Source organism: Plectropomus leopardus, chromosome 23, assembly GCF_008729295.1.
Source record: "Plectropomus leopardus isolate mb chromosome 23, YSFRI_Pleo_2.0, whole genome shotgun sequence".
NCBI classification, from domain to species: Eukaryota; Metazoa; Chordata; class Actinopteri; order Perciformes; family Serranidae; genus Plectropomus; species Plectropomus leopardus.
In genome coordinates this window covers 750,555-774,421 of record NC_056485.1, presented here as the reverse complement: position 1 = coordinate 774,421, position 23,867 = coordinate 750,555, and the positions used below count along the sequence as shown (strand labels likewise).

The 23,867-nt window shown below is 40.7% G+C and overlaps 1 protein-coding gene across 16 annotated transcripts in view; it reads left to right on the top strand.

Annotated features, from left to right (window-relative positions):
• Positions 1-23,867, top strand: part of ablim2 (actin binding LIM protein family, member 2) — a 113,588-nt gene that overhangs the window by 80,479 nt on the left and 9,242 nt on the right. For 2 of the 16 annotated variants that reach the window (XM_042511925.1, XM_042511936.1), the window contains 15 exons: positions 848-935; positions 3,536-3,594; positions 4,093-4,134; positions 5,890-5,967; positions 6,143-6,286; positions 7,544-7,576; positions 8,576-8,693; positions 9,152-9,193; positions 10,075-10,356; positions 11,037-11,108; positions 18,083-18,190; positions 19,612-19,665; positions 22,788-22,825; positions 23,089-23,197; positions 23,279-23,337. In XM_042511925.1, the coding sequence (XP_042367859.1) occupies positions 848-935; positions 3,536-3,594; positions 4,093-4,134; positions 5,890-5,967; positions 6,143-6,286; positions 7,544-7,576; positions 8,576-8,693; positions 9,152-9,193; positions 10,075-10,356; positions 11,037-11,108; positions 18,083-18,190; positions 19,612-19,665; positions 22,788-22,825; positions 23,089-23,197; positions 23,279-23,337 (1,326 nt within the window). The remainder of the gene's footprint in view (positions 1-847; positions 936-3,535; positions 3,595-4,092; positions 4,135-5,889; positions 5,968-6,142; positions 6,287-7,543; positions 7,577-8,575; positions 8,694-9,151; positions 9,194-10,074; positions 10,357-11,036; positions 11,109-18,082; positions 18,191-19,611; positions 19,666-22,787; positions 22,826-23,088; positions 23,198-23,278; positions 23,338-23,867) is intronic. The other 14 variants (XM_042511927.1, XM_042511926.1, XM_042511928.1 and 11 more) reach the window with 14 other exon arrangements.

Here is a 23,867-nt window from a genome sequence, read left to right as displayed (position 1 = left end):
TAGTTGGAATGCTTTGATACCCTCCTCACTCTTGCACCACTCTCTGCACTGGATGCACCTGCAGTATTCCTTATTCATCACAAGTGCTCCACCTTGTGGCTAAACAACACACAACCTTTGTGTGGTGTCGTCAGTAGCTGGTGGCACTTGAATCAAGTTCTGCTAATTGGACTCTAAATTACAGTCAGCACTTCTGTGGTCTGATTATTCATGCTGCATCAGCATTTTAATAAGCTAATTATGACTTCTGTAGGACTGTGCCTTCAGACGCACGGAGTAAGGTTATGTATGTGTGTCTACATGTGTTGTCTGTGTTACATTGGTTTGTCCTTACATATGCAGGTACATTAAATTTCTATGATTCTCAAAGAACTGCTAATGATTCAGTTAGGCTATGAATGATAGTGTGGAAATTTATGGATCCCTTGGAGTCTGACAGTCTTCTGTGAAACTGGAGGAGCTTTGTCAAGTCTGATCAAATATTCTCAGATGATGTCACCAGGGTTATTGGACTAGAAGACTAGAGAAATTTAGCACAAAAACAAAAAACACAAACTTGTGGTGTGGAGTTTGAAAAATATAAGCCTTTCCCTGGCACGGAATGCCTTATGAAATGATGCATTCGAGTTGTTTGCATTTTTGGAAGTGTATGACACTATTTTTATACTAGGGATTAAAAGTCCAGATATCTGGGCTCTTTTGTTTCAACTCTAACCTTTCTTTTTTACCTTTCCCTTGTAAGTTTCCCGACTTTATCGAAGTATAATGCTTAAATGCATGAGCAGCCCTAAAAACACCAAAATGTATGCTACATGGTCATAAAATGTTCTTTTTTCCTACTCAACAGGCTGGAGAGAAGCACTACCACCCCACATGTGCCCGCTGTGCCCGCTGTGAGCAGATGTTTGCAGAGGGAGAAGAAATGTACCTGCAAGGTAAAAGCACTTCAAATCCCTTCAAGTCTGTTCTCTATCTGTAAGATATTTCAGTGACTTTGTGTGATTAACAATTGACTAATCTCTGATGTACCGATTACCTCTACACTTGCTATTAGTGTGTCATGGGACACAAACACTGGTCTGCTGGTGCAAAGTCCAGTGCTTGAACCTATCTACCGACCCTTCTACCTGCCCCTATTGGACTTTCTCGGTCTTTATACTGTGTCTGTTGCTCTGACCATCTAACAATAACATGGATGGGTTTGCATTGGTTTTAGTGTAAAGCCCACTGTGTATACATCATGTGATTTTGGGCTATCTCAGACAAAAGATGACCATTGTGATAGAAACATGCTGATATCTTTGGTCGTAGCTCTAAAACGGTGGTTCTAGGTCACACAGTGAGAGAGGTTCAGCTATTGTCAATGACAGCCTGGATCTGCAAATACTTACCAACCAACCAACAGAGATGCAGCATGACATGATGGATTCAGTAGAACTTGTCATTACACAGTCTGCATACGTCAAACTTGATGTTGTAATCAAGTTTATTAAGTTCCATGTCTCACAGTGGAGCTGCACTAAACTTTTAAGACTGCAAAAATCTCAGTCTTCAAAGGCTTAAGAGTGCATGGTGCATCTGTATCTGACAGTGAGGGCCACAGCCCATGCAGCACTTTATGACGGTGGCACGGAAATATTGATTGATTGATTGATGATTTCAAACTCTGACTATTTTATAACTTTTTCTCTTGGTGTCAGAAGATCTGAGATCATTGATATTGCTGTGCCATGCTAGAGGAAGATAGCCCCTCAGAATTCCTTACACTTATCAGGGCTATTCACGTCACCAGCAAACAGTACAGGGCTTTCATGAGGAGCATGCATGTATATGTAGTAGCCTATCTTAACACTTTAGAAAAAAGCCTTCTTTAAATCCTTCCCGCAATGCAAATGATACTCAAGCCACACGTCCATTATCCCATGCAATAAAAAAAGAAAAAAATAGGATATATAACTGAAAACCTCGCAGTGAAACAATTGGCGGCACACTGACGACACAGGTCAGCACAGAGAAACGAGTCATTCAGCTCATCTGGGGAAATGTTTGAAATGTCCGCACAATTATTGTACAGTGGTTTATTCTCTGTCATGCTGTAATTTAAGTCGTGGCAAAAAGAGGGATGCCAGGTGGCTATCCAGCGTGTCCGCACTCGGAGTTGCAACGACTGGTTGCTATCCGACTGTTGTCGCATTTGTCAATGATCTTATGGTCTCAGCGGGGCCAAAATGATGTTGACTAAAGTCGCTGCCTCAACAAGATTATTTGTAGGTTGTTGGGAAGACATCTGTACAGTTTCCCCCCACTTACACTTCCTGGTATTACTCAGCCTTCCGGTTTCTACTGAAATGTGTTCCGTTTTAAATGAAAATTTCCACTGTTTTTATGGGAGCATTTCACCAGTGTGTGTGTGTGTGTGTGTGTGTGTGTGTGTGTGAGAGAGAGGTTTTCACTTGTGTGCGTGTGTGGTTTTCAGTTGTATTTGTGTGTGTGTGTGTGTGTGTGTGTGTGTAAGGTTTTCACTTGTGTGCATGTGTGGTTTTCAGTTGTGTGTGTGTGTATGGTTTTCAGTTGTGTACGTGTGTGGTTTTCACTTGTGTGCGTGTGGTTTTCACTTGTGGGCATGTATGGTTTTCAGTTGTGTGTGTGGTTTTCAGTTGTGTGTCTGTGTGGTTTTCAGCTGTGTGCATGTATGGTTTTCAGTTGTGTGCATGCATGGTTTTCAGTTCTGTGTGTGAATGGTTTTCAGTTGTGTGCGTGTATGATTTTCAGTTGTGTGTGTGTGTGTGTGTGTGTGTGGTTTTCAGTTGTGTGCATGTATGTTTTCAGTTGTGTGCATGTATGGTTTTCAGTTGTGTGTGTGTGTGTGTGGTTTTCAGTTGTGTGCATGTATGTTTTCACTTGTGTGCGTGTATGGTTTTTCAGTGTGTGCACGTGTGGTTTTCACTTGTGTGCTGGAGGGGTTTTAGTTATGTGCATCTGTGGGTTTTTTTCAGTTGTGTTCGTGTGTGGTTTTCAGTTGTGTGTGTGTGGTTTTCACATATGTGCCTGTGTGGTTTTCACTTGTGTGCATGTGTGTTTTTCACTTGTGTGTGTGTGTGGTTTTCAGTTGTGTGTGTGCATGATATTGGTTTCATATGTGAATGTGCAAGGTAATTCTGAATAATGTTCCACACGGCCCCTCATACATGTGTGCGTGAGTCAACAAAACAGCTGGTGCTCTGCCATGAGTGCTCTTTTTAGTTTAAATGTTGTTAAACTGCTAGCTTCACTTGCCACTGTAATTGAATAGATTTAGTAATGAAGATAGCTTTATATAATCATGACAAAATGTCAGTGCAAGAAATGTTGAAATGAGTCATGCATGTAATTTGGAGTTTTGTTCATCTCATTTTGAGGAAAGGCTTATAAATAATGTGATTGGTTAAACAGATATAGATAATGGTACACTCGCTCATCCCCACTTCTGAATGGATGTGAAATGTTGGAAACAATCACAGTGTGACACTTTCTGTTTTTGTCTCTGTGTCTTCAGGATCTTCTATCTGGCATCCTCCATGCAGACAAGCAGCCAAGCAGGAGGAGAAGAGCAAGGTGAGGAGAGTGTACTGGCTTGCAGTTCTTGCACTGTACCAGAAAGCAATATATTGTTTCATACCACCAAGAAGTTTTAGTTTAAGGATGCTTTTAGACATTTTTCTGACAGCTTTTATCATATCTGGACTAGAAATTGGTGACCCCTGAGCCTCTCTCACACGGACACTTCTGCAGCCGTCCTCTGGATTCTGCATAGCATAAAACAGTATTGGACCAGTAATGCAAGCAGTGACGTGTTGGTATTTGGAATATTTACCAAAAAAGTCACCAGATTATTTCAACTATGATATGTTCAGTATGTCAATCCTTAAGCTAAATCAGTCCCTACAAGGAGGATGTGATTAACCAATCATGATGAAGAGAAGGACTTTACTTGACAGTTCGGGACAAATAATTGTCTTACCATTGCACCAGAACGCTGCAGCCTCACATCCAGTATCTGCCCTTCCTCCATCTCAAATCCTCATTCCTCATCATAACCCCTCTCCCTCCCAGAAGCAGGTGCGGATACAGCTCAATGATGGCTCAGAGCAACAGGTTGGTGCTCCTGTACATCCCTGCACCCCTTGAACCCCACTCAGCCCACAACCATCTGCTGCATGGGTTGATCTTAACCGTTGACACCATACTACTATATTTGCTTCATACTGAACAGCAGCCGCACCCACAGGCCACCTGCAATAAGGACCTGTGATTGGTCAGTGACTGATGATGCTGATCATCAGTCTGTGCATGCTCAGGGATCCTGCAACAAATAGAGATGAGTGATGTGTGTCAGCACTTGCATCTGCAGGATATATTAGATGTCTCTGAAGAGGGGAACACACACACACACACACAATTTGACAGACACAGCGGATGTTACTGATGATAATGCAGCACGTTGAAGATCAAAGTCACAGTGTTTTATTCTGAAGGGGAAAGTCCACTCTGTCTTCAAATTGTGTGCTTAAACAGTAGCTGACCGGTGCTGATGGTCCACGTCTGGCACAGCTTCACTAATAGCAACACTGTGTGAGACCTGTGTGCTGTTTAAACTTGATCAAATCAATTTGCTCTCTGGTGAACAAAACAACACTATTGCTGTCGCTGTGACGTTGCATCTGAAGTTAGTATCGTGAATGCAGTATCTTCAGAACACCTTGAGGGAATGTCTTTAACTTTGGCACAAACGTCCACTTGAACTCAGCAATGAACTGAGTAGAATTTGGTGGTCAAAGGTCAAGGTCACAGAGATGTTGTCTGTCTCCTCATGAACTCAATATCTAAAGAACACTTAAGTTTCCTCAAATTTGGCACAAATCTTCTCTTGTAATCAAGAATGAACCTATTAGAATTTTATGAGCAATGGTCAAAGGTTAAGGTCACTGTGACATTGTCTATCTCTTCGTAAACACATTATCCAAAGAATACCTTCATGTAATTTCTTTAAATTTGGCACAAACATCCACTTGGACTCAACAATGAACTGATTAGAATTTGTTGATCAAAGGTCAAAGATGAGGGTCACTGTGACGTTGCCCCATCTCCTTGTAAATGCGATAGCTAAAGAGCACTTTGAGGGAGTTTCCTCAATTGGACACAAACATCCACTTAGATTTAACAACAAACTGATTAGAATTTGATAGAAAAACTTCAAGGGTCACTGTGACCTTGCATCTTTCTCATTTTCATGAATGAAATATCTTAAAAGGGACTTGAGGGAGTTTCCTCAGATTTGGCACAAACATCCACTTGGGCTCAATAATGAACTGATTAGAATTTGCTGGTCTAAATGTCAAAGATCAAGGTTATTGACCTCATAAATATGTTTATGGCCATAACTCAAGAATATGAACAGATAAATATGGTGAAATAATGCTATTATAGTTGTATACTTTCACTATGACATCATAATATTCTGCCAAACTTGTGCAACTTGAATGGTTCACAAAGGTGTACAATCACAAGGCAATAATTCTAGTTTAATTTTTTTGTGGTATTTTGTGGACAAAAAAAATCTAATTTGTAAATTTAAAATTATAGTGAAAGAGTTAATGCATGACAAAAAAATAACTAACCAATGAACATGCAGCACTGGAAGGTGTTTAATGTGGTCACTTAAAGAAAAAAGTGGATTTGAAATGAAAATCAGAACCACATAATTCTTCACACAAGGCATGACCTGAAATAGATGAACAATTAATATGTACTAACTTCTCTCTCTCTTGCTCTCTGTCATCTCTGTCACCTCCCTAAACCTGTGTTGATCCAATATATTGAGGCATTATGGTGTATGTGTGTGTGTTTCAGGTGACCCGGACTTCATCTGAGAGCATCACCTCAATGCCAGCATCCAGCGCCTCAGGCTCTCCCAGCAGAGTCATCTATGTAAGACTGCAACACCTATATTCACCATCAGGGGCAGCAGCACATAGTTCAGCTTTTTCAGCAGCCTTCTCTATACAAATGATCAGGAGTAGTTGTTTTATACAGTTTTGTACAAGAGCATGTGTTGAAAACCACAAGGTTATGCATAAATGATGAATCTTCTCTCCGCTACCAGGCCAAACTAGGAGAGGAGATGCTAGACTACAAGGACCTGGCAGCCCTTCCAAAGACCAAGGCCATCTATAACATCGACAGGCCTGACATGCTGTCCTACTCTCCATACGTCAGCTACCCGTCTGAGGAGAGGCACTATGGAGAGGTAGAGCCTCACAGCTCTCAGAATTCCAGTACTTTCTTTGTCTCTACATTTTTAGAAGCATGTGTGCATACCATATTTATATATTATACAAGGGCAAATGTGAAAAGTGATGGAAGAAGTCATATTTATTAGTTAGGTGAGAATTGCAAAACCACCATGTAGAGATGCTCTATTATGTCTTGCATTCAGAACTTGTCAAAGCACAAGTGTTGTCAGCTAAACAGTGGCAGACTGAGGCTGTGCGAGGGGAACAGGCTGCATAAAGAAGGGCACCCAATGTGGCGCTGCATTGCATTTTCCCTACTGTGTGCTAAACTCATTATGCTGGATGGCCACTTTGTAAATTGTATATAAAAGCAGTGAAAAGATGTAAAATGCCAAAAGATGTAGCAGGATTAAGGGACGAATTTCAAATGTATTCTGATTTTTTAAACTACTCTTAAAAAATGACAAATAGATCTACCTCGTACCTTGAAAAGCAAACTTTTTTTGATCAGGGCCCCTCAAATCTGAACCTTGAACCACACAAAAAGGACATTTAGAAACAGCTTAACAAAAAATTAAGTCATTTAATGTAAAACATTTAAATTTAAATGACCTCAAACACATCTTTGGGATTTCTGTATCAACACTTTCTGTTTTTAATTAGCATGCAACAGTATTCATACCAAATATCTGCACTTGGCTAATGATCTAATTCTGGCCCGTAGCAGCTATTTTAATATATAACTCATTTGACTACATCCAACATATATTCTCGTTTGTTTATACATTATGTGTTGAAATCAGCGTGATGGTAATGTCTGTTTTTCCAAATGGTTTGATTGATCAAAAGACATTTCTCAGGTTTCAACACTTTTCTTTCTGGCGCATATGGAAACCTGACTCAACTGAGTGAACTCCCTTTTGTCTGCTTTTGTTGCATTTTACTTTTCATTGTCTCATCTTGCCATCCCTCCATCATTGACCCCCACTCTAACAACGAAGTCAGTTACAGTCATTCATCAACCCTGTGCTTCATTCTGTCTCACAGACACAGTCATTCCTGTGCAGTGCAGTCACACTCTCACAGCCCTGAGTCTGCATAGTCAACAGTGTACTTTAGGCTCACTTAATTCAGGTCATCCATCTGTCAGGGATGACCTCACAGTGGATGTGCTGACTCACTGACGCTAAGTGATCACTCTCATGGTTAACTCATAAGCTCTCATATGAGTTTGTCTTAATCATTGGCTCTCTCCCCCTCTTTATTTGCAGTCCCCCCAGCTTCTTTCTCCTACTCCTACTGAGGTATTATGATGCACCGTGTCTCACTGTCAGTGTAACACACCCTCCATCAGTGTAACATGCCTTCTGTGTGTGTGTGTGTGTGGTTGTGTGTGTTATTGTGTTGTTGTTGTGTTGTTATATTTGGGAACACTTGTTTGAATTAGGGGCTTGTTCAGGGGAATGAAGAGCTCTTACAGGTTTGATCTGTGTTTTAATGCCCCGTACAGAAGATTCTGTTTCAATTAACAGTCAGTTTAGTAAACCCACTGTTCATCACTAGGTTTCCACTAACTCTCAAATTGCACAAATTGAAATCGTGAATATAAAATATGCCTAATGGAAACATGTCAATTTTGAAATTACTCCCGTTTGTTGCAGAAAAAATTCATGCAAGGTGAGGTGGTATTTCAGGCAAATAGAAAAAGCCATATTTCGCAAAATTGCAAAGGACCTTTTATAGGTCACCAGGCTATGTGCTTGTCAGCAGGAACTGGCTCCCTCGGGCATGATGCAGCAAGCACTACAAGAGGTGTTATAGCATCGCATAATTCTTCAAAAGTTGAGCAGATCATCCGAAAGTTTTGAATCCACAATTCCTCTGTGAAATCGTGGACTATCACCTCCCAGAAATCCCTCATATATGGCCACTCCCATGTATAAGAAGCTCACCTTTCCATTATCACTCCATAACACGCCTATGTGGCCTTGGATTGGAAATAATGACAGCTAGTAATAGCAATAGAAATAAAGCTGCTAATGTTTTGAACATAAATCACATTCCTTTTTGGGATGTTATCACCAGAGGAGAAGTCGCAGAACATCACTCAATGGTGCACAGTCATCTCACAATTGTATTTTCAATTTTATCGCATTTTGAAAATATCACTTTGAAAATATCACTTTGAAAAGTTTTTCGAAAATCTGTAATGGAAAACAGCCTACTGGCTTCAAAAACTGTGTTAACTCATGTTTGGAAACAGTCTGACTTTTTTTCTTTACTTTATGTGTTTATGTGTTTAGGGTGATGGGGAGAAGTCACCCCGTCAGCGGAGGCCCTCCAGCCCCAGCTCGAACAGCTCCCTGGGTGGCTATGGACGTTACACCCCATGCCGATCCCCCCAGAACTACAGCCGACCAGGTATTAGCCTCATACACATATGACTTAATATCCATATTTTGCTGTTCTTGTGTGAAATACCTCCAAGTTTGAGTTTGTATCCCATAATGTTTGAGGGATCACATCATCTTCCATGCATACTCTCTCTTCTTTTTCCTCTAATACCTCTTTTCCACCAAATTAGCTCTGGTTCTTGAACTGATTCAGGATTCTTGTAACCGTGGTGCTGTATTGCAATCAGCCTGCATTTCCTTCAGTTTTGAAGAGAACCAATTTTATCAAGGATGTATCATCAACGGAGGAAGATACACAGTTCTCAACATTACCCACAAACTTTTGTTCTGTCGTTATTGGTTTTATCCTAAAGCAAGCATGAACCAACTCTTAATGAGACCACAAAACACTTTTTTCTTTTTCTGATGATTTCTCACATAATGTCTTTATAGTTGCCCTCTTCATCTTCTATTTCCAACCTGCAGAATATGACCCGTTCACTGAGGTCATCAGGATTCGCACTTCAGGTCAATGAAAAGCTGCTGTATTTTGGTTCCAGCTAAGAACATATTTATTTTTGGTTGAAAAGCTCAGAATGGTTCAAAATTAGTTGCAGGAACCAGAACAAAACCAGTTCCACGTTATTGGAAAAGGGGTAGTTAGTGGAGAATAGGGAACAAGATGGTTTTGGGAAAAAAAATGGTTGCTTACTGTATTTAGGACAAAACATGTGCTGCAAACATTCCAAATGATTTACTACTTCCTGTATTTTGAGAGTATTTCCTGCCAGTGACCAAACCCAAAACCAGACATTAATTGGTATGGTCCTCTATGGCAACTCTTGCATTACACTGCCAAAAGCCATGATCTGATAATTATGTTCATTCTTGTTTGATACATTGTGTACAAGTACTAAAAAAACATTCACCTATCATTGCTTAAATTAAAATTATGTTTTTGGTAATTTCTCAAGTGTCTCAGAAACACTTCTAAAAACTGAACTGACCTAGACTTACAAACATTTTGCTACATTCAAGGACTTTATAGTTAATGATGAAGCTTCCCGCACAGATTTGTCGGCAGAAAGGAGGATGTTTCTGGGACAGGAGGTGACAAAGCTGCTTTATGACATACTAAACCACAGAGTAGAAGTTATTCTGTTATCTGTTTTACTGGCAAATGTTTAAAGGGGAAATTAACACAAAAATGAGAACATTTTTGTAGGCTTTACTTATACTGTATATGCAAATGTGGTGAATTATCTAGGTTATGTGTGCAGCAATAGTATGCAAAAATCAATGCATATCATAAATTTCATATTTCTAAATGTGCCATTTGAATAGTAGGCTGCCTTTACAATTGTATCCATTCACTTAGCATGTTTCTTGTGATTTGATTGGACATTCAGGGCCAGAGGTATACCTTGGCAGTAGACCCAGCAGCCAGGCCCGTGACTCCAGTTCCAACTCTTTACCTCCAACCCTCATGGGGTCCAATAAGCACCCCTCAATCTGGGCCAGGGACTTATCGTCCCTCCCTGTGTACTATTCTGCTGGAGCTGAAGGGGGCAGTGGTGGTGGTGGCAAGTGCTCACCCACACCAGTAGGTGGCAGTGCAGGCTTGTCTTATCAACTTAACCCCACCACCCTGGCCATGTTGCAACAGCACAACTACATCCCGTACTTCAGAGGTATCAAAGCACACTGAGACTGATACTTGGTCCAATACAGACAGTGGACGACTGTGTGGCTGGAATCATTGCTGCTGCCAAACCTTAGTTGTTCGCCTTTTCAAAAACTACCAAAAAGCTTGTATTTGAAAGGAGAGTCAAAGTGCCCCAAAAGTTGATTTCCAATGTGTACATAGAACAGAATTGACACAGAATAGATGCATACAAAATTGAATGTAGGATCAAAACCATTATGAAACAGGTTTCTCCACAGCAGCAAAGTGCCGGTCTTCTGTATTTGACTGAGACCAAAGGTCCTAAAGAATGGATTGCTGTGATACAACCACTGAACTGACCTCACTTGACATGGGCTGTGGTGAAGCACCAAATTAACCATGTGTTAGAAACTCACACTCTGGGTCTCTGGGTTCACCATAGACCAATGCGTCATAATGGGAAACAGAACGCCTGACTTGGTGCGTGCCACATTTTAGTCTGTAACTACTGTTTGATCACTTGTGAAGATTTATTTTCCTTAATTCCTGAACCAAAGCCATGAAAATGCTGATGCTGTTCACGATACCACACGTTCCTGAAATCAACATCACAAACCAGTACAGTGCACATTCCCCTTGCTTTCAATAAAAGGCTTATCCGGTACTTCATCTTCTCCCCATCCCCTGATCTCCCTCACCCCTCAGGGTTCAAACAGGACCCCCTACCTGACCTTAAACCTAGGACATCCCTGCATCTCAGTTTACCTCCTCCTAACGGTAAAACCACCAGTAGTCCTTTTCTTCTCTGTGTCTTCCCTCCCCTAGTGGAATGGTTAACAGGTTTTGTGATGTTGTCCGGTATCGTGGTGTTGTCAGGTTTCATGGGGTGCATCAAGGAACATTGGCAGGACCACTCAGAGTTCTCATTCTGCCTGCCCTGTCCAGATGTGTTTGTGGACGTGGTTGTTGTTGTGCATGGTTTAACTCGACCCTGATACATCTGGTATTAGGACAAAGGTTAGGGTTTAATTTTTGTGCTTGTTTGTTCCAATTGTTGACATAAGTGTTTGCCTGCCTTTGACATTTAATCTGCCCTGCTGTTTCTCCTGAATGATTGCTTGTTTGACCTTTTTTTCTTTGCTGTTAACCTTGTCTGGTCCTTGATGTGAATCCGAAGGAGAGGGCAGGATTTGTGTTTGATGACTGATAAAAAGACACATTGAGATTTTCAGGCAAGATGATGACAATGATTGGTTAAGTCTGTTGCTTTGGCAGAACTACAAGTGAGTACATTATCAGTTAAGGCATTCCTTGGAAAAAAATGTATTATTTTAACTGCGAACCGAGGAGATAAGATGCAGGGATTGGAAACACATTACAGAGACTGTGAACCTTGAACACAAGCCATTTACAAATGTCATCATCACTAATTGTACAACAGTAGAATTAGTAAAAATACATAATGACACAATTTAGAGGAAACTATAAAATTTTATTCTTATAACTAAATTTGTAAATAAGTTCTTTAAATGACCAAACAAACTCTAAAAACCCTGTGATGTTTTGTAAGCGTGGCTTTAAAAACAATTTTTGATTATTTGATCTATTTCTTAAATCAGTTAAACTCAATTTTATGAATAAAACCCATTATCACAAATAACAGTTTGCCTCAAAGCGATGTATAGCATATGACATCCCTCTGTCCTTAGACCATCACAATGTATAAGGAAAAACTTCCCACAAAACAACTTTGACAGGAGGAAAAAAATGGTAGGAAGAGCAAGTAAGGAGGGATACCTTTTCCAGAATGGAGAGAAATCCAATAGATTTTGTGTATAGGCATCAGGCAGGACCACGGCACCAGCATAACCACGACCCAAAATCCAGGGGCAGCCATGATCTGTAGACACCTGCGAGACAAGGAAGCACAAAGACCCCAGAGAACAAGCTGAGTTATAGCTGAGAAATAGGACATAAATGTTTGCAAATAGAGAGGAGCTCAGTGTAGGAAGTGCATAGGAAGTCCCCGGCAGACTAGAGCTGTGTCCCAATTCAAGGTCTGCATCCTTTGGAGGACGTAGTCTATGTGGTCTACGGAGGCACCGCATCAACAGTTGTTAAACAGGACAGTCTAGCCTTCGGAGAATTTCCTGGTTGCGTCACCTGATGTTCCCGCCATGGATTTATTATAAGGAAGTCTGGATACAGCCGTGTGGGCAGGGCCTCATTAATTCCTATGAGAGCTGCTCAGTGGCGCATGAAGCAGAGAAAACTCTTTTTCCGTCTTTAGAAAAGTGTAAAATACCCGGATCTACTGGCCCGTAGAGCATGCGTAGAAGTGATTAACGACAGCCGAACACGGCTGAGTGTACCTGAGCATTGACTCTGACTCACTGGCTCACTCAGACAGATGACCCGAGTGCTCGAAGCGAACAGCGCCGGTGCACGAGCATTGCTCTCGTAGTAGCTTAGCTTATTAGCAACAGCAGCTAATCGGCGGTATAACGACAGCGCTGTCGGTTTTAATCTTTACGTGATTATCAGATAATGGTATATTTATCTCTCTCTCTCTCTACACACACACACACACATACAAACACATATACATACAACTCATCAGGGAATCATATCGTAATCATGACTGGAGAAATCAAATTAACAGAATCAGAACGTGTTGTGCACATAAAAAGGTAATAAAAGGTGGTGCCTTGGAAAAATGCCCCGTGTATTAATACACAGCTCAGCTTTAAGTAAATACTACGTTCAGTACCTTTTAGTAACTGTCACTAGTGCTCCGCGCTGCTCACTGATTACTGGTAGTTTGAATACAGACCGCAGACTGTATATACAGTCTCTGATACAGACACGGTAAGACATCCATATTACAGGCTTTACAGCCAACAGCGTATGGATGTGTTGTAAGATGGTAAAAATGACGAATTACAGCAAAAATAGCCATTACTACGGCTGATACGAAGCCTGTGCTGTGTCAGAAACTCTTAGAGTTACATGTGCGTTCTCATGGTGGAGTCCCACAGGTCCGATGCGCATTCATTTTATGTCTGGAGAAACACAGAATTCCAAGTCTTTTTTTACACCTTTAGGACTTAATGTTTTTAATAATGGCTATAAAAAATGCGTTCTGAAAAGTCAACATGTCTCAAAAAAAATGATCCAGTGATTTAAGGAGGTCTCTTTCCCAATGTTAACAAATGGGGAGAAGTCTTTCTGGGCCAGTGTGCATCACGTGACGCTGTAGTTCCACTTTTGGCCACTATGTAAATTTTGCTTCAAGGGGTGGTGCACTTCCTGGGGGCTTGGTTCCTGCCAGTTTTGCCAACTTGGCAACTTTAACGCTATATCTAACGACTTTCCAAACCCCCTTGGCGACTTAATTTGTAAAAAGCGACCAGCGAAAAATCGAGTGACTTTTTTCTGGTAATTTGGAGAATGATTGTGTTGACAAAGCAAATATAACGACTTGTATTGACAAAGTTACAGCAAAAAGCATCTAACACATCCTGCTCCACGTTTCACATTACAACCAAGCTCACGAGAGCCAAGTACAGCAAGGGCGGCTGCCGTCTCCTTCTCTCCACTCACACAGCACTCATGCAGCCAGTCTGACCAGCAGCCCCACAGTCCCAACCTGCACCAGATTCCGTGACCGCTCTGACCGAGAGCTGCCAGCCCTGCAAATGAATCACGCATGTACAGCTTACGACCAATCACAGATGAAGATTTTGTACAGTTACAGCAGAGACGTTATTTTTTTGTTTAAATATTCTTTTTTTTTTAGTTTCACACCCCAAAATCCATCACACAGTTCACTCTGTCTCAGTAAGTCTCACTCACACACTCAGTCAGTTTCTTGTCCCCCTCCTCCTCTGGCCAAATATAAGCTACAAGACCACGTTTTTGTTTTGCTCTGCATTCATTAGGTCACTAAAAAAAAAAAAAAAAGCTAGCATTATAGTTATATGGCAAAAGAAACAAGCTTGTAAATACATAGTAGTAATAGTTTGTAAACTACCTGGTCAGCCTTTGCTATTAATTTTGCCTCTCTCAGAATTTCATATTATGCAAATTAGTTGATGATGTCATCTAGCTGCTTCTAGCAACTTTTGGGAGAGCCAATAGCGACTGTCCTTACAGAGGAGTTGGCAACAGTGGTTCCCGCCCTTACCCTCATGTCACAATTGATTTTTGCTGTCAAGGCTTGCCAGAGAGAGAGAGAAAGAGAGAGAGAGAGACAGCGAGAGAGAAAGAAAGAGGGGAAAAAAGCACTAAAACCAACAAAAGAAAGAAATGATGGAGCCAGAACTGTTGCTTTTATTTTTTGAATTTATATTTCGCTGGAGGAGAAGGAGAAGCACCTCTGTTGGCTTCAGCAGCTGATTTATCTCCGGGCAGCAGAGCCTCGCTCAGCGGGTAGAGCACTCCTGGCAGCACAGTGTGGCACCGAGCTGTCTCTATATTTCCATAGCTAGTATGCTAGGTGATTACATGTTAGTAATACTAACGTCACATATTATAAAAAAAATTCTGAGTTAAATCTGTGAATTTTGTGAAATTGAAGGCCACGAAGGATAGTAGCGATGTATCCTCCAAACAGAGGTAAAAGAAGGCTGCATTTGTGGACTACATTTGAAGGAGCCTTCGAATTCGGACAGCCTTCGTGTAGCATTGTGACGTAATTGGCCTTCGAATGCAGCTTCCGAAGGATGCAGTCCATTAATTGGGACACAGTTTAGGCCTATTTCAGCTTAACTAGGTGCTGTTCCAAGGCAAGCCCTAACTATAGGCTTTATCAAAGAGGAAAGTCTTAAGTCTACTTTTAAATGTCAAACATTTGAAGTAGGGCTTTAACCTTAAAATTTGTCTTTCCTTTACTGATCATTTTTCCACCTGTACTGTCCAAACAAAGATGTTTCCTCACATTACTTTAGTTTATGGCACGGTTACCCGTTTAGTGCAGCTCATTAGTTTTCCCCATTGTGTAAGTGAGCACAGCTTTAGTTATGGACAGGGTAAAAGGGCAAGCAATTATCTTATCACACAAGACTGTACAAAGCAAGGCCCATTGCATTCAGATGCTACATTTTGAATTGAAACAGGTCCTTACATTTGGAATTTACTTTTTTTCTTTTGTTTGTTTGATTTCTGTTTTTACAGTGTGGTATTTTAAATCTTGGATAAAAAGTAAGAGCCCTAATTCAGAGAGTGAAACCGTTCCTAGTACCAACAAAGTTCTTATGTAAGGTGAGAACTTTTGCCTGGAAAGACATTTCATTTATGTACTCTACCTTACAGTAGGAACACATTTTTCTAACATATGCCTGCTTGGATCTTTGCTGGTTAAAAGGAAGAGGTAGAGAGGGAAACAGCATGAGCTTCCACTCCCAACATTTGCACAGAAAATTATGAACACGCGGTGCAGGGTTTTGCAGGGTGGAGAGGCTCAGAGGGGAGTTCTCCAATGGGGAAGATGAAAGAGAAGAGAGGACAGAGGAATGAAATAGCCAGAGCAGGCCGAGTAGTAATTTGGGGTCTGGCTGCCAGTTGCAGTGGCATGAAAGGCAGTGTGCCACTGGACTGGTTTAGGCCCTAGTGGTTCCTAACACACCGTGAAGAGGACTATTTGTTTACATGCAACAGACTCTTGCTTTAATGAGCTATCAGGTTTCCTCAGAAAAGTCACTTTGGTAGGAAGACATTACTTAGATGTGTTCCCTAATACTTGTGTTGAGGGAAAGTTTGAGAAAGGACCAAAGATTAATAATGCATGTGTTTCGTCTGTTATATCTTGTTTTGTCAGTGGTTTTTGATGAATGATTGCCCTCCACCTTTTGTTGAATGTATAATATGTTGACATGAATTATAAGCCATCTCCTCCCTAAACTCCCCAAGCTTTCAACAATTCCTCCTTTAGCTCCAGATGTTTGATGGAGTACCTGCCCTACATTTAGACCTACACTTACACTACTTCGTTGTGTAGGTGTGTGGGCATGTGTGTGTGATTGTGTGTTTGTGTAGGAGATCACTCAGACCAGCACTAACAGCACTGCTCTGTATGTCAGTGATCTCATCCCCTTGCTCCCAGTTCACTGCCAATGGTTCCTCTGTGTCTGAAGGGAGGAGAGTGTGTGTTCAATCAGCTAACACTCTTGTTTCTTCCTCCAATCTCTGGATGTAGAGCATTTATCGCTTTTGGCCCTTATGGTGTCAGTGACTCCATCACCCAGCCTGCCTGTGATGTAACACAATAGGGTGGACCCTAGTTGTGATCATAGATATACAACACACACATGCATGCAGCCAGCAAACTCACACACAGCAAACACATCCAAACAGGACACATGTAATGTAAGCCTTAGACAGGATAACAGGTCACTTTTTGTCAAATTACATTGATACCAACACTTAATAAATGGACTGCACTTGTGTAGCGCTTTTCTAATCTCTTTGACCACTCAAAGTGCTTTCACACTACATGTCACATTCACCCATTCACACACAGATTCACACACTGGTGGCCGAGTCTACCGTACAAGGTGCCACCTGCTACTCAGTAACCATTCAAATGCACTCACACTCCAATGATGCAGCATTGGGAGCAATTTTAGGCAGCATCTTGCCCAAGGATACTTCAACATGTTGCCTGGAGGAGCTGGGTATCAAACCACTGACCCATTGATCAGAGGACGACCGCTCTACCTCTGAGCCATAGCCGCTCCCTCATATAATAACAAAATAAGATTATAATAATAAAAATTTAAAAAATCAGAAAGACTGTGACTTTGTAGTGTAAACTTTTATTTGATTAGAATATCCAGGATCATCCATCTCTTCCAGATAACTCATTGCTCTAGACCTAGTGTTACCACGAACATGACATATTAGATGTCATCTCTCTCTCTCATTTTATCCTATTAGACTTTTGTGTGAACTTTGTCATAACTAGTGATTGAGTTCCTACTGTTATGGCCAAAAACATGTCTCGTGTGGTAACAGTGATCTTGACCTTTGACCTTCAACAACAAAATTCCAACCAATACTTTCTTGAGTCCAAGTGGAAGTTTGTGCCAAATATGAGTGAATTCCCTGAAGGTGTTCTTGAGATACCAGTTTAACAAGAATGCTGCCCCAGTTGTGACTTTTAAGAAGCATGTTGATGTTTTGGAAGCAAAAGAGGCATGACGTCTATAATGTAACATTATATAAAAGTGGTAGCGTTCAAGATTCTACAGGATGATTTTTTGTGTCTCATCACTGAACTCCAGTAGTCCAATAAGATTAAAAAAAGGTAAGAACTTGTAACCAAAAACTGGAGTGTAAAAGAACCAGGTCTAGGCACTCAGGATGGTTTCAAAAGCAGAAAATGCCTTTAATTAATAGGGCTAGAAACGTTACAATTACACCAACGTGTATCAGCTCGCACCTTCTTCAGGGTCCATTGCACCAGTGGTTTAAGGGACACCAGAAGAGCTCCTGTTGTCTTCCTTTAGTCCGGCAGTATTCTTTACCAGAAAATCAGTGAATATGTTTCAGCAAAGTAAATATAATCACAGTGAATGGCTGGGTTATCAAGTCACCTGCATCAGTGTAATAATCACAGCTTGATATTTGAGTGTTATCAATATGCTTACCATAACACTGACTTTTTACCCCCCAACACCCACTGTTTCCTCCCAAACCCTTTCCCTTCTGCCTTTCATACCTAATGTACCCAACTCCATCCCCCACTGGAGGTAGTGAAAGTGGTCGGAGTACCCCCAGCTTATCCACCTATTCTGATGGCAAATCCCCTTCCTCTACTTCTACATACGTGGCTGCTCCCCGCCATTTCCACGTACCAGGTAGGCTATAACCGCAGAGCTTTGCTTGAAGCTCAACTTTAAATTTTTTCTACATCTGTACACATAGTTAGTGACTGGCTGTCACCAGTGATACGAAGGTGATTTACAAGGTAAGATTTGTCGGAGCTGGCCGGTGCTACGTTATGATGGGCCAGTCAGTGTTCAAGGGGCGGGACCTAAGAAGGGGTCAGGTCTTGTCAGAGTTTATTTTTCCGCTTTTGATAGAGACAGACTTTTGCACATGACTTGTTCAAGTCAGGACTAGAATTAGTCATACCTATGAGCGTAATTCTGAGTTAGAGAATATGAGTGTACATATTCTGAATTTGCTTAATCACTAATTTGTTCTCATTAATTTTATGGATTGTATTCTATATGTCTTTAGGACTCTTTTATTCTCAGTATCCCTACTTTTTTAAAGCATGTCTTCTTGTCACATTAATGATCTGTCATGAAATGAATAATTTAGAATTAGAATGACACTGCATTGAGACAGGTGTTGACAAAAGTATATCCCTCATGACATTCATTCCCACAGAGGAAAATCTGGAACAGGCCAGGAAAGTTCCCCACATGGGTGGTTTTATTATGAGTCATGTTTGTGCTGTGGTTTAATATGTGCCACTTGTTACCTAATAGTAACTCAACCCCCCACTTCTGGCTTGAGTGCCTCCTTCCTGGAATGTGAAGAAAATCTCAAAAATGGGCAGGGCTGGGAGGGGGCCAAGACACACCCAGTCACCCAGTTGTGCCACCTATCGATCCTCAGCACCTTCCTGCCCCCCACTCACAATAAGTAGTCAGCTGGTGAGGGGGTAGTGACAGGGTGGCGACAGGGGGGTCGGGCGGCGATGAGGGCATACTCCTGCTGTCAGGATCAGGCAATAGCAAAATTCAATTACAAAAGCAGGTATAAACCTTTAGAGGGCAGCCAAGGTGCATATTTATACACAATATGTATAATCTTAATAATTTGCTCTCAAATGTCAACATTTGGACCTTAATCTATCAATCGCACTGCTAAAAATATTCTTTAGTGATTGAAAATCACTTAAGAATATTAATACAAGATGATCGTGCGGTTTCTGATATTATTCTTCGACCGTCATTGAATTGTTCTGCACCAAATAACGCCCCCCCCCCCCCCCCACACTTCAACAAAGAACAATTCATTGATATATTTGGACTATATTGCATGAATAATATCAAAGTGCTGATGTTTCTGCTGTGCAATATTAAAAATGAAAAATGTCTTGTGTTGAATCAAACTATACTGCAGCCCCGTTTTGCTTCTTCAAAATATCTCATCCCTCAATAACTGCTAACTCATGCTTATTTTTTCCCATTCTCTCTCTTTCTTTCTCTCCCTCCCATGTTGGCTTCTTCCATTTTCTTCCCTCTGCTACTGTTCACATCTTCAGAGACTCTGGTCAAAGATAATATCTATAGAAAACCCCCCATCTACAAACAGCATGGTACAGTCTACTTCCTGTTAACACTTCCCACTCTGGTCTGGTCTCTGCACGATGTGTTGCATGTTGCCTGTCTGTCATCTCAAGAGTACTGCACCCATTCTATGTTACAACCCAGACAAGTGCTCAGTCTATCAAGGTTGAACATTGACGAAATAGTTTAGATTTTTTGAAGTGTGGTTGTATGGGTTACTTATCCATAGTCAGTATATCAATTACCGTAAATGGACTGTACTTGTATAGCGCTCTTTAGTCTTATTGACCACTCAAAGTGCTTTCACACTACACTGTCACATTCACCCATTCACACACACACAGGGTGCTACCTGCTACTCAGTAATCATTCACATGGACTCACTCTCCAATGACGCGGCATCGGGAGCAATTTGGGGTTCAGCCCAAGGATACCTAGACATGTTGCACGGAGGAGCCAGGGATCGAACCACTGACCTTTTGATTAGAGGATGACCAGCTCTACCTCTGAGCCACAGCCGCCCCGATAGATGTCAGTCAGTAGACCCTAGTTTAGAGAAGCAGGTTGGGGCCTGACATGGAAGCTCAGCATTGTACTGCTGTGGAGGGGTCAGTAACAACATTTATTAGCCACCTAAAGAAGTCAACAGTTTCAATATGCACAATATCAAGAGTATTGTCAGGGCTTTACCTTACCTTCAGAGAAACCCACTCCAACCAGGTAGCTGTTAGAGCAGGGATACTTAAATTGCATTGCTTGTGAGCCACTTTTGCAAAATGACAGGAGGCCAGGGGCCAGTCACAGCAGCCCCATACATGTTTCTCGGATTTTAGTTAATTTCTAGGATTTTAGTTTGCTTCTTGAATTTTAGGACATCGGTAGGATTTTAGGATATAGCTAGGATTTTAGGAGATCGCTAGGATTTTAGGATATTTCTTGGATTTTAGGATATTTCTAGGATTTTAGGACATTTCTAGATGTTTAGGATATTTCTATGATTTTTGGACATTTCTAGGAAATGAGGACATCTCTACAATTTTAGGGCATTAGGGGCTTAGCTAGGACCTCTGTCGGTGGGTGTGGGGGAACCTCCACTTCCACTTTTATATTTGCTTGTTGTTTATTTCACTGATAAACAAGCTCTATTTCAGTGCTGTTCTATGGATTCTGGCACCGTATGTATACCAAAAGTACATAAAAATTGTCAGTATAAGTCACTTTATTCTTATTGTGAATAAGAAAAATGTTTGGAGGCCACCCTATCAGGGGCCCGATATGATATATATGATAAGCTGGGTGGATCACTGCTCTAGTAGTGCTATACTACAGAAGTATGTTTTGTTGGTGACCCATCCACCATAGTACAGCCTGCTTCTCTTAACAACTGACTGACACTTAATGTCTGTCATAAACTGACTATGGATCATACAACTCTCCCTCAAAAGATCTGAACTATCCCTTTAAGATTGTGGGCAACATTATGATAAAACAAACTAAAAAAATAAAACAGAATTTTTCAACACAAAAGTTTTGATCTAGGACAGCAGAGCATTGAGCCTCTGCAGGCTCAAACATTTCACTTGGTTGCATTTCTAACCACACCCTATCAGTGATGCTTTTCATTAGGTGACTCTGTGACATTACTGACTGGGGTGTTGCTAGAAAAGAGAGCTCTTCCCTCTAATGTTATTTTAGTATCTGATGTGACAATGCAACACAGCAACACTGGGACTATTCATTGTTATAATCCAACCCATTTGGGACCAGCTGTTGGATTTTGGGCTCTCAGTTGTTCATTAACCCACCTGGTTGCTGCATGTCTGCACTCATCTCACCAGCTCACTTGTTTTTCTGTAGTAGTGATGCTGTGACTGTGTCCACTGTGAGTGTTTGGGTATATGATTCACTTTGTATGGTGGCTGTGTTTTACAGATCACAGTTTCAGTGTCTTCTCCCTAACTGTTGTCTGCGTGTTGTAACTTGGTGCATGGTTTTCACTGTAGTTGCCCTCAGGGTGTGCGTGACAGGGTCACCTAAACACATCACAGATGATTCCAAGCAATTTTTATCACTGATATCATCCAGAGAAATATTTATCTTTATGGAATATGACAAGTCAATCAGCTGCATATTGCATCTTCCTACAGATAAACTGGCTGTCAGCATGACAAGGTGTGTGCTGTCTTTCACAAAAAAAGGGAGAAAAAAATCTAGTTTATTTCAAGTATAGAGCATTTCTAACAGTGTCACCCTGGAGCTAAGGAATGGACTGCGCTGTCTTTTGTGGCAATGTGGCCCTTTGGTCAAGTTATGTGTTCCATGATAAGACAGACTTCACTGAAGTTATGCTCCTATTTAGTATGCGCTGTACATGCTAATGCTTTAACATGCAGTATGTTCGGTGATCATTTAGTTAACCCTTTAAACCCTAAGAATATTAGCTTGATTTCTTAGAAATAGAAAGCATAGAAAGCTGGCAATAAGCAAATTAACACTATACCCAAATATTAGTAAGAAATTAGTTAAAAGTTACAAGAAAATTACCAGAGATTAGCAACAAAAAAGAATGAAATGTCAAAGAACAAAAACAGGAAATGACCTAAAAAAAGGGCAAGAACATTTTGATAAAAAAAAAATATATTTTTCCTAACCTAATTTAAATATTTAATTTTAGCAACTATAAATATAGTTTATTAATTTATTTAAAAAATATATTATTCTCCCGCTCACTGTTTCTCTTTTTTTAAGCTAATTTTCAGGCCATATTCAAGTTACCTTTTACAATTTCTTTTTGTTTATTGATTTTAATTTTATGCCATATTGATAACTGCCTTTTTTTGCCACATTTTTTAAAGAAATCAAATTGATTTACTGAGGTTTCAAAGGTTTAAATGCCTGAAAAAAGGCATATGAATGCAGCAAATTGAAATTGATGTTGATCCTGCTTTCAAAGGGTTAAGATATCTTGCTCTGGTGACCAATGGGTCAGACTCCTTAAATGTCAGTGCAGCCTTCAGAGTACAATGTTGACACAAATGTTCGCAGTAGATAGCGTTTGCAGCTGATGACGTCATGGTCCGTTGTGATTTTTTTGTCCAGTTAATACTACAGTGCACATGATCCAGCACGTTAATATCTGACTGTTTTACAGCTTCTAGAACTTCCTGGCAGGATGGGGAGGATAGCAAGGTGGGTCTGTGTGTGTGTGTGTGTGTGTGTGTGTGTGTGTGTGTGTGTGTGTGTGTGTGTGTGTGCGTGTGTGTGTGTGTGCGTGTGTGTGTCTTTATCTGTCTCTTATCAAGTAACTTTCATGACCTTTACAAATACTGTACATCCATTTACTAATAAACTAACTCGTACTTTGCCATCATCCATCACTTCTTTCCATATTTCTGTCTGTCCTTCTCTCTATCTGTCTGTCTGTCTGTCTCTCTTGCTCTGTCTCTATATAGAGGACCAGTTGGATGATCTTAAAGAGTGAGATTGACGGACAGATGGGTCCAGAAGACCTGGACCCCCGTAAATCCACCTGCAGTCTGCCTACTGACACCTCCCAGCCTAGTGAGTTGCAAATCACAGGTTCAGTGTTCACAAGCATAACATGAGAATGGATAAAGATTTTTTTTTCAATTATCTTGGCAGATTTCCCCTACAATAAGTCTGCATCCTTACCCGGCTATGGAAGGAATGGCATATACAAGGTGAGCTGTCAGTTTGCCCCTGATTATCTCAACCACAACAATGTGCTCACAACTAAGATAAGTAGAGAAGTGGTTCAACTTTGGATGATGTTTATCACACACAATTTGTTTGCTTTTGTTTTCTCTTCCAAAAAAATTTGACTAATTTAGGGGCTTTACTAATCTGTCTCATCATTTGACCCTTTTGACTTATTTTTCCTGCATTTTGAGATCTTAGGAAGTAGTTAAAAGATTATCCAAACTAAAAGGAACACTGATCAGAGCTATTAATATAAATCACAACTGTAATGAACCATATTTTTTTCAAAACCCATCTTTTACCATATACAAATTGTAATCTAAACCTGTGAAAATCCTACCTGGCATCAGGATATACATATTTCCACCAGGCCAACCTCAGCTCCTTCCAAGGTGCTTGCAGACGGCAAAAATGAGGTTAAACACTCATTTATATGATGTTGGTAAAAAATCAAATTATTGTGTTAGTCTGACTGACTTAGATAATACAGTTGGGGGAAATTTACTTTTTC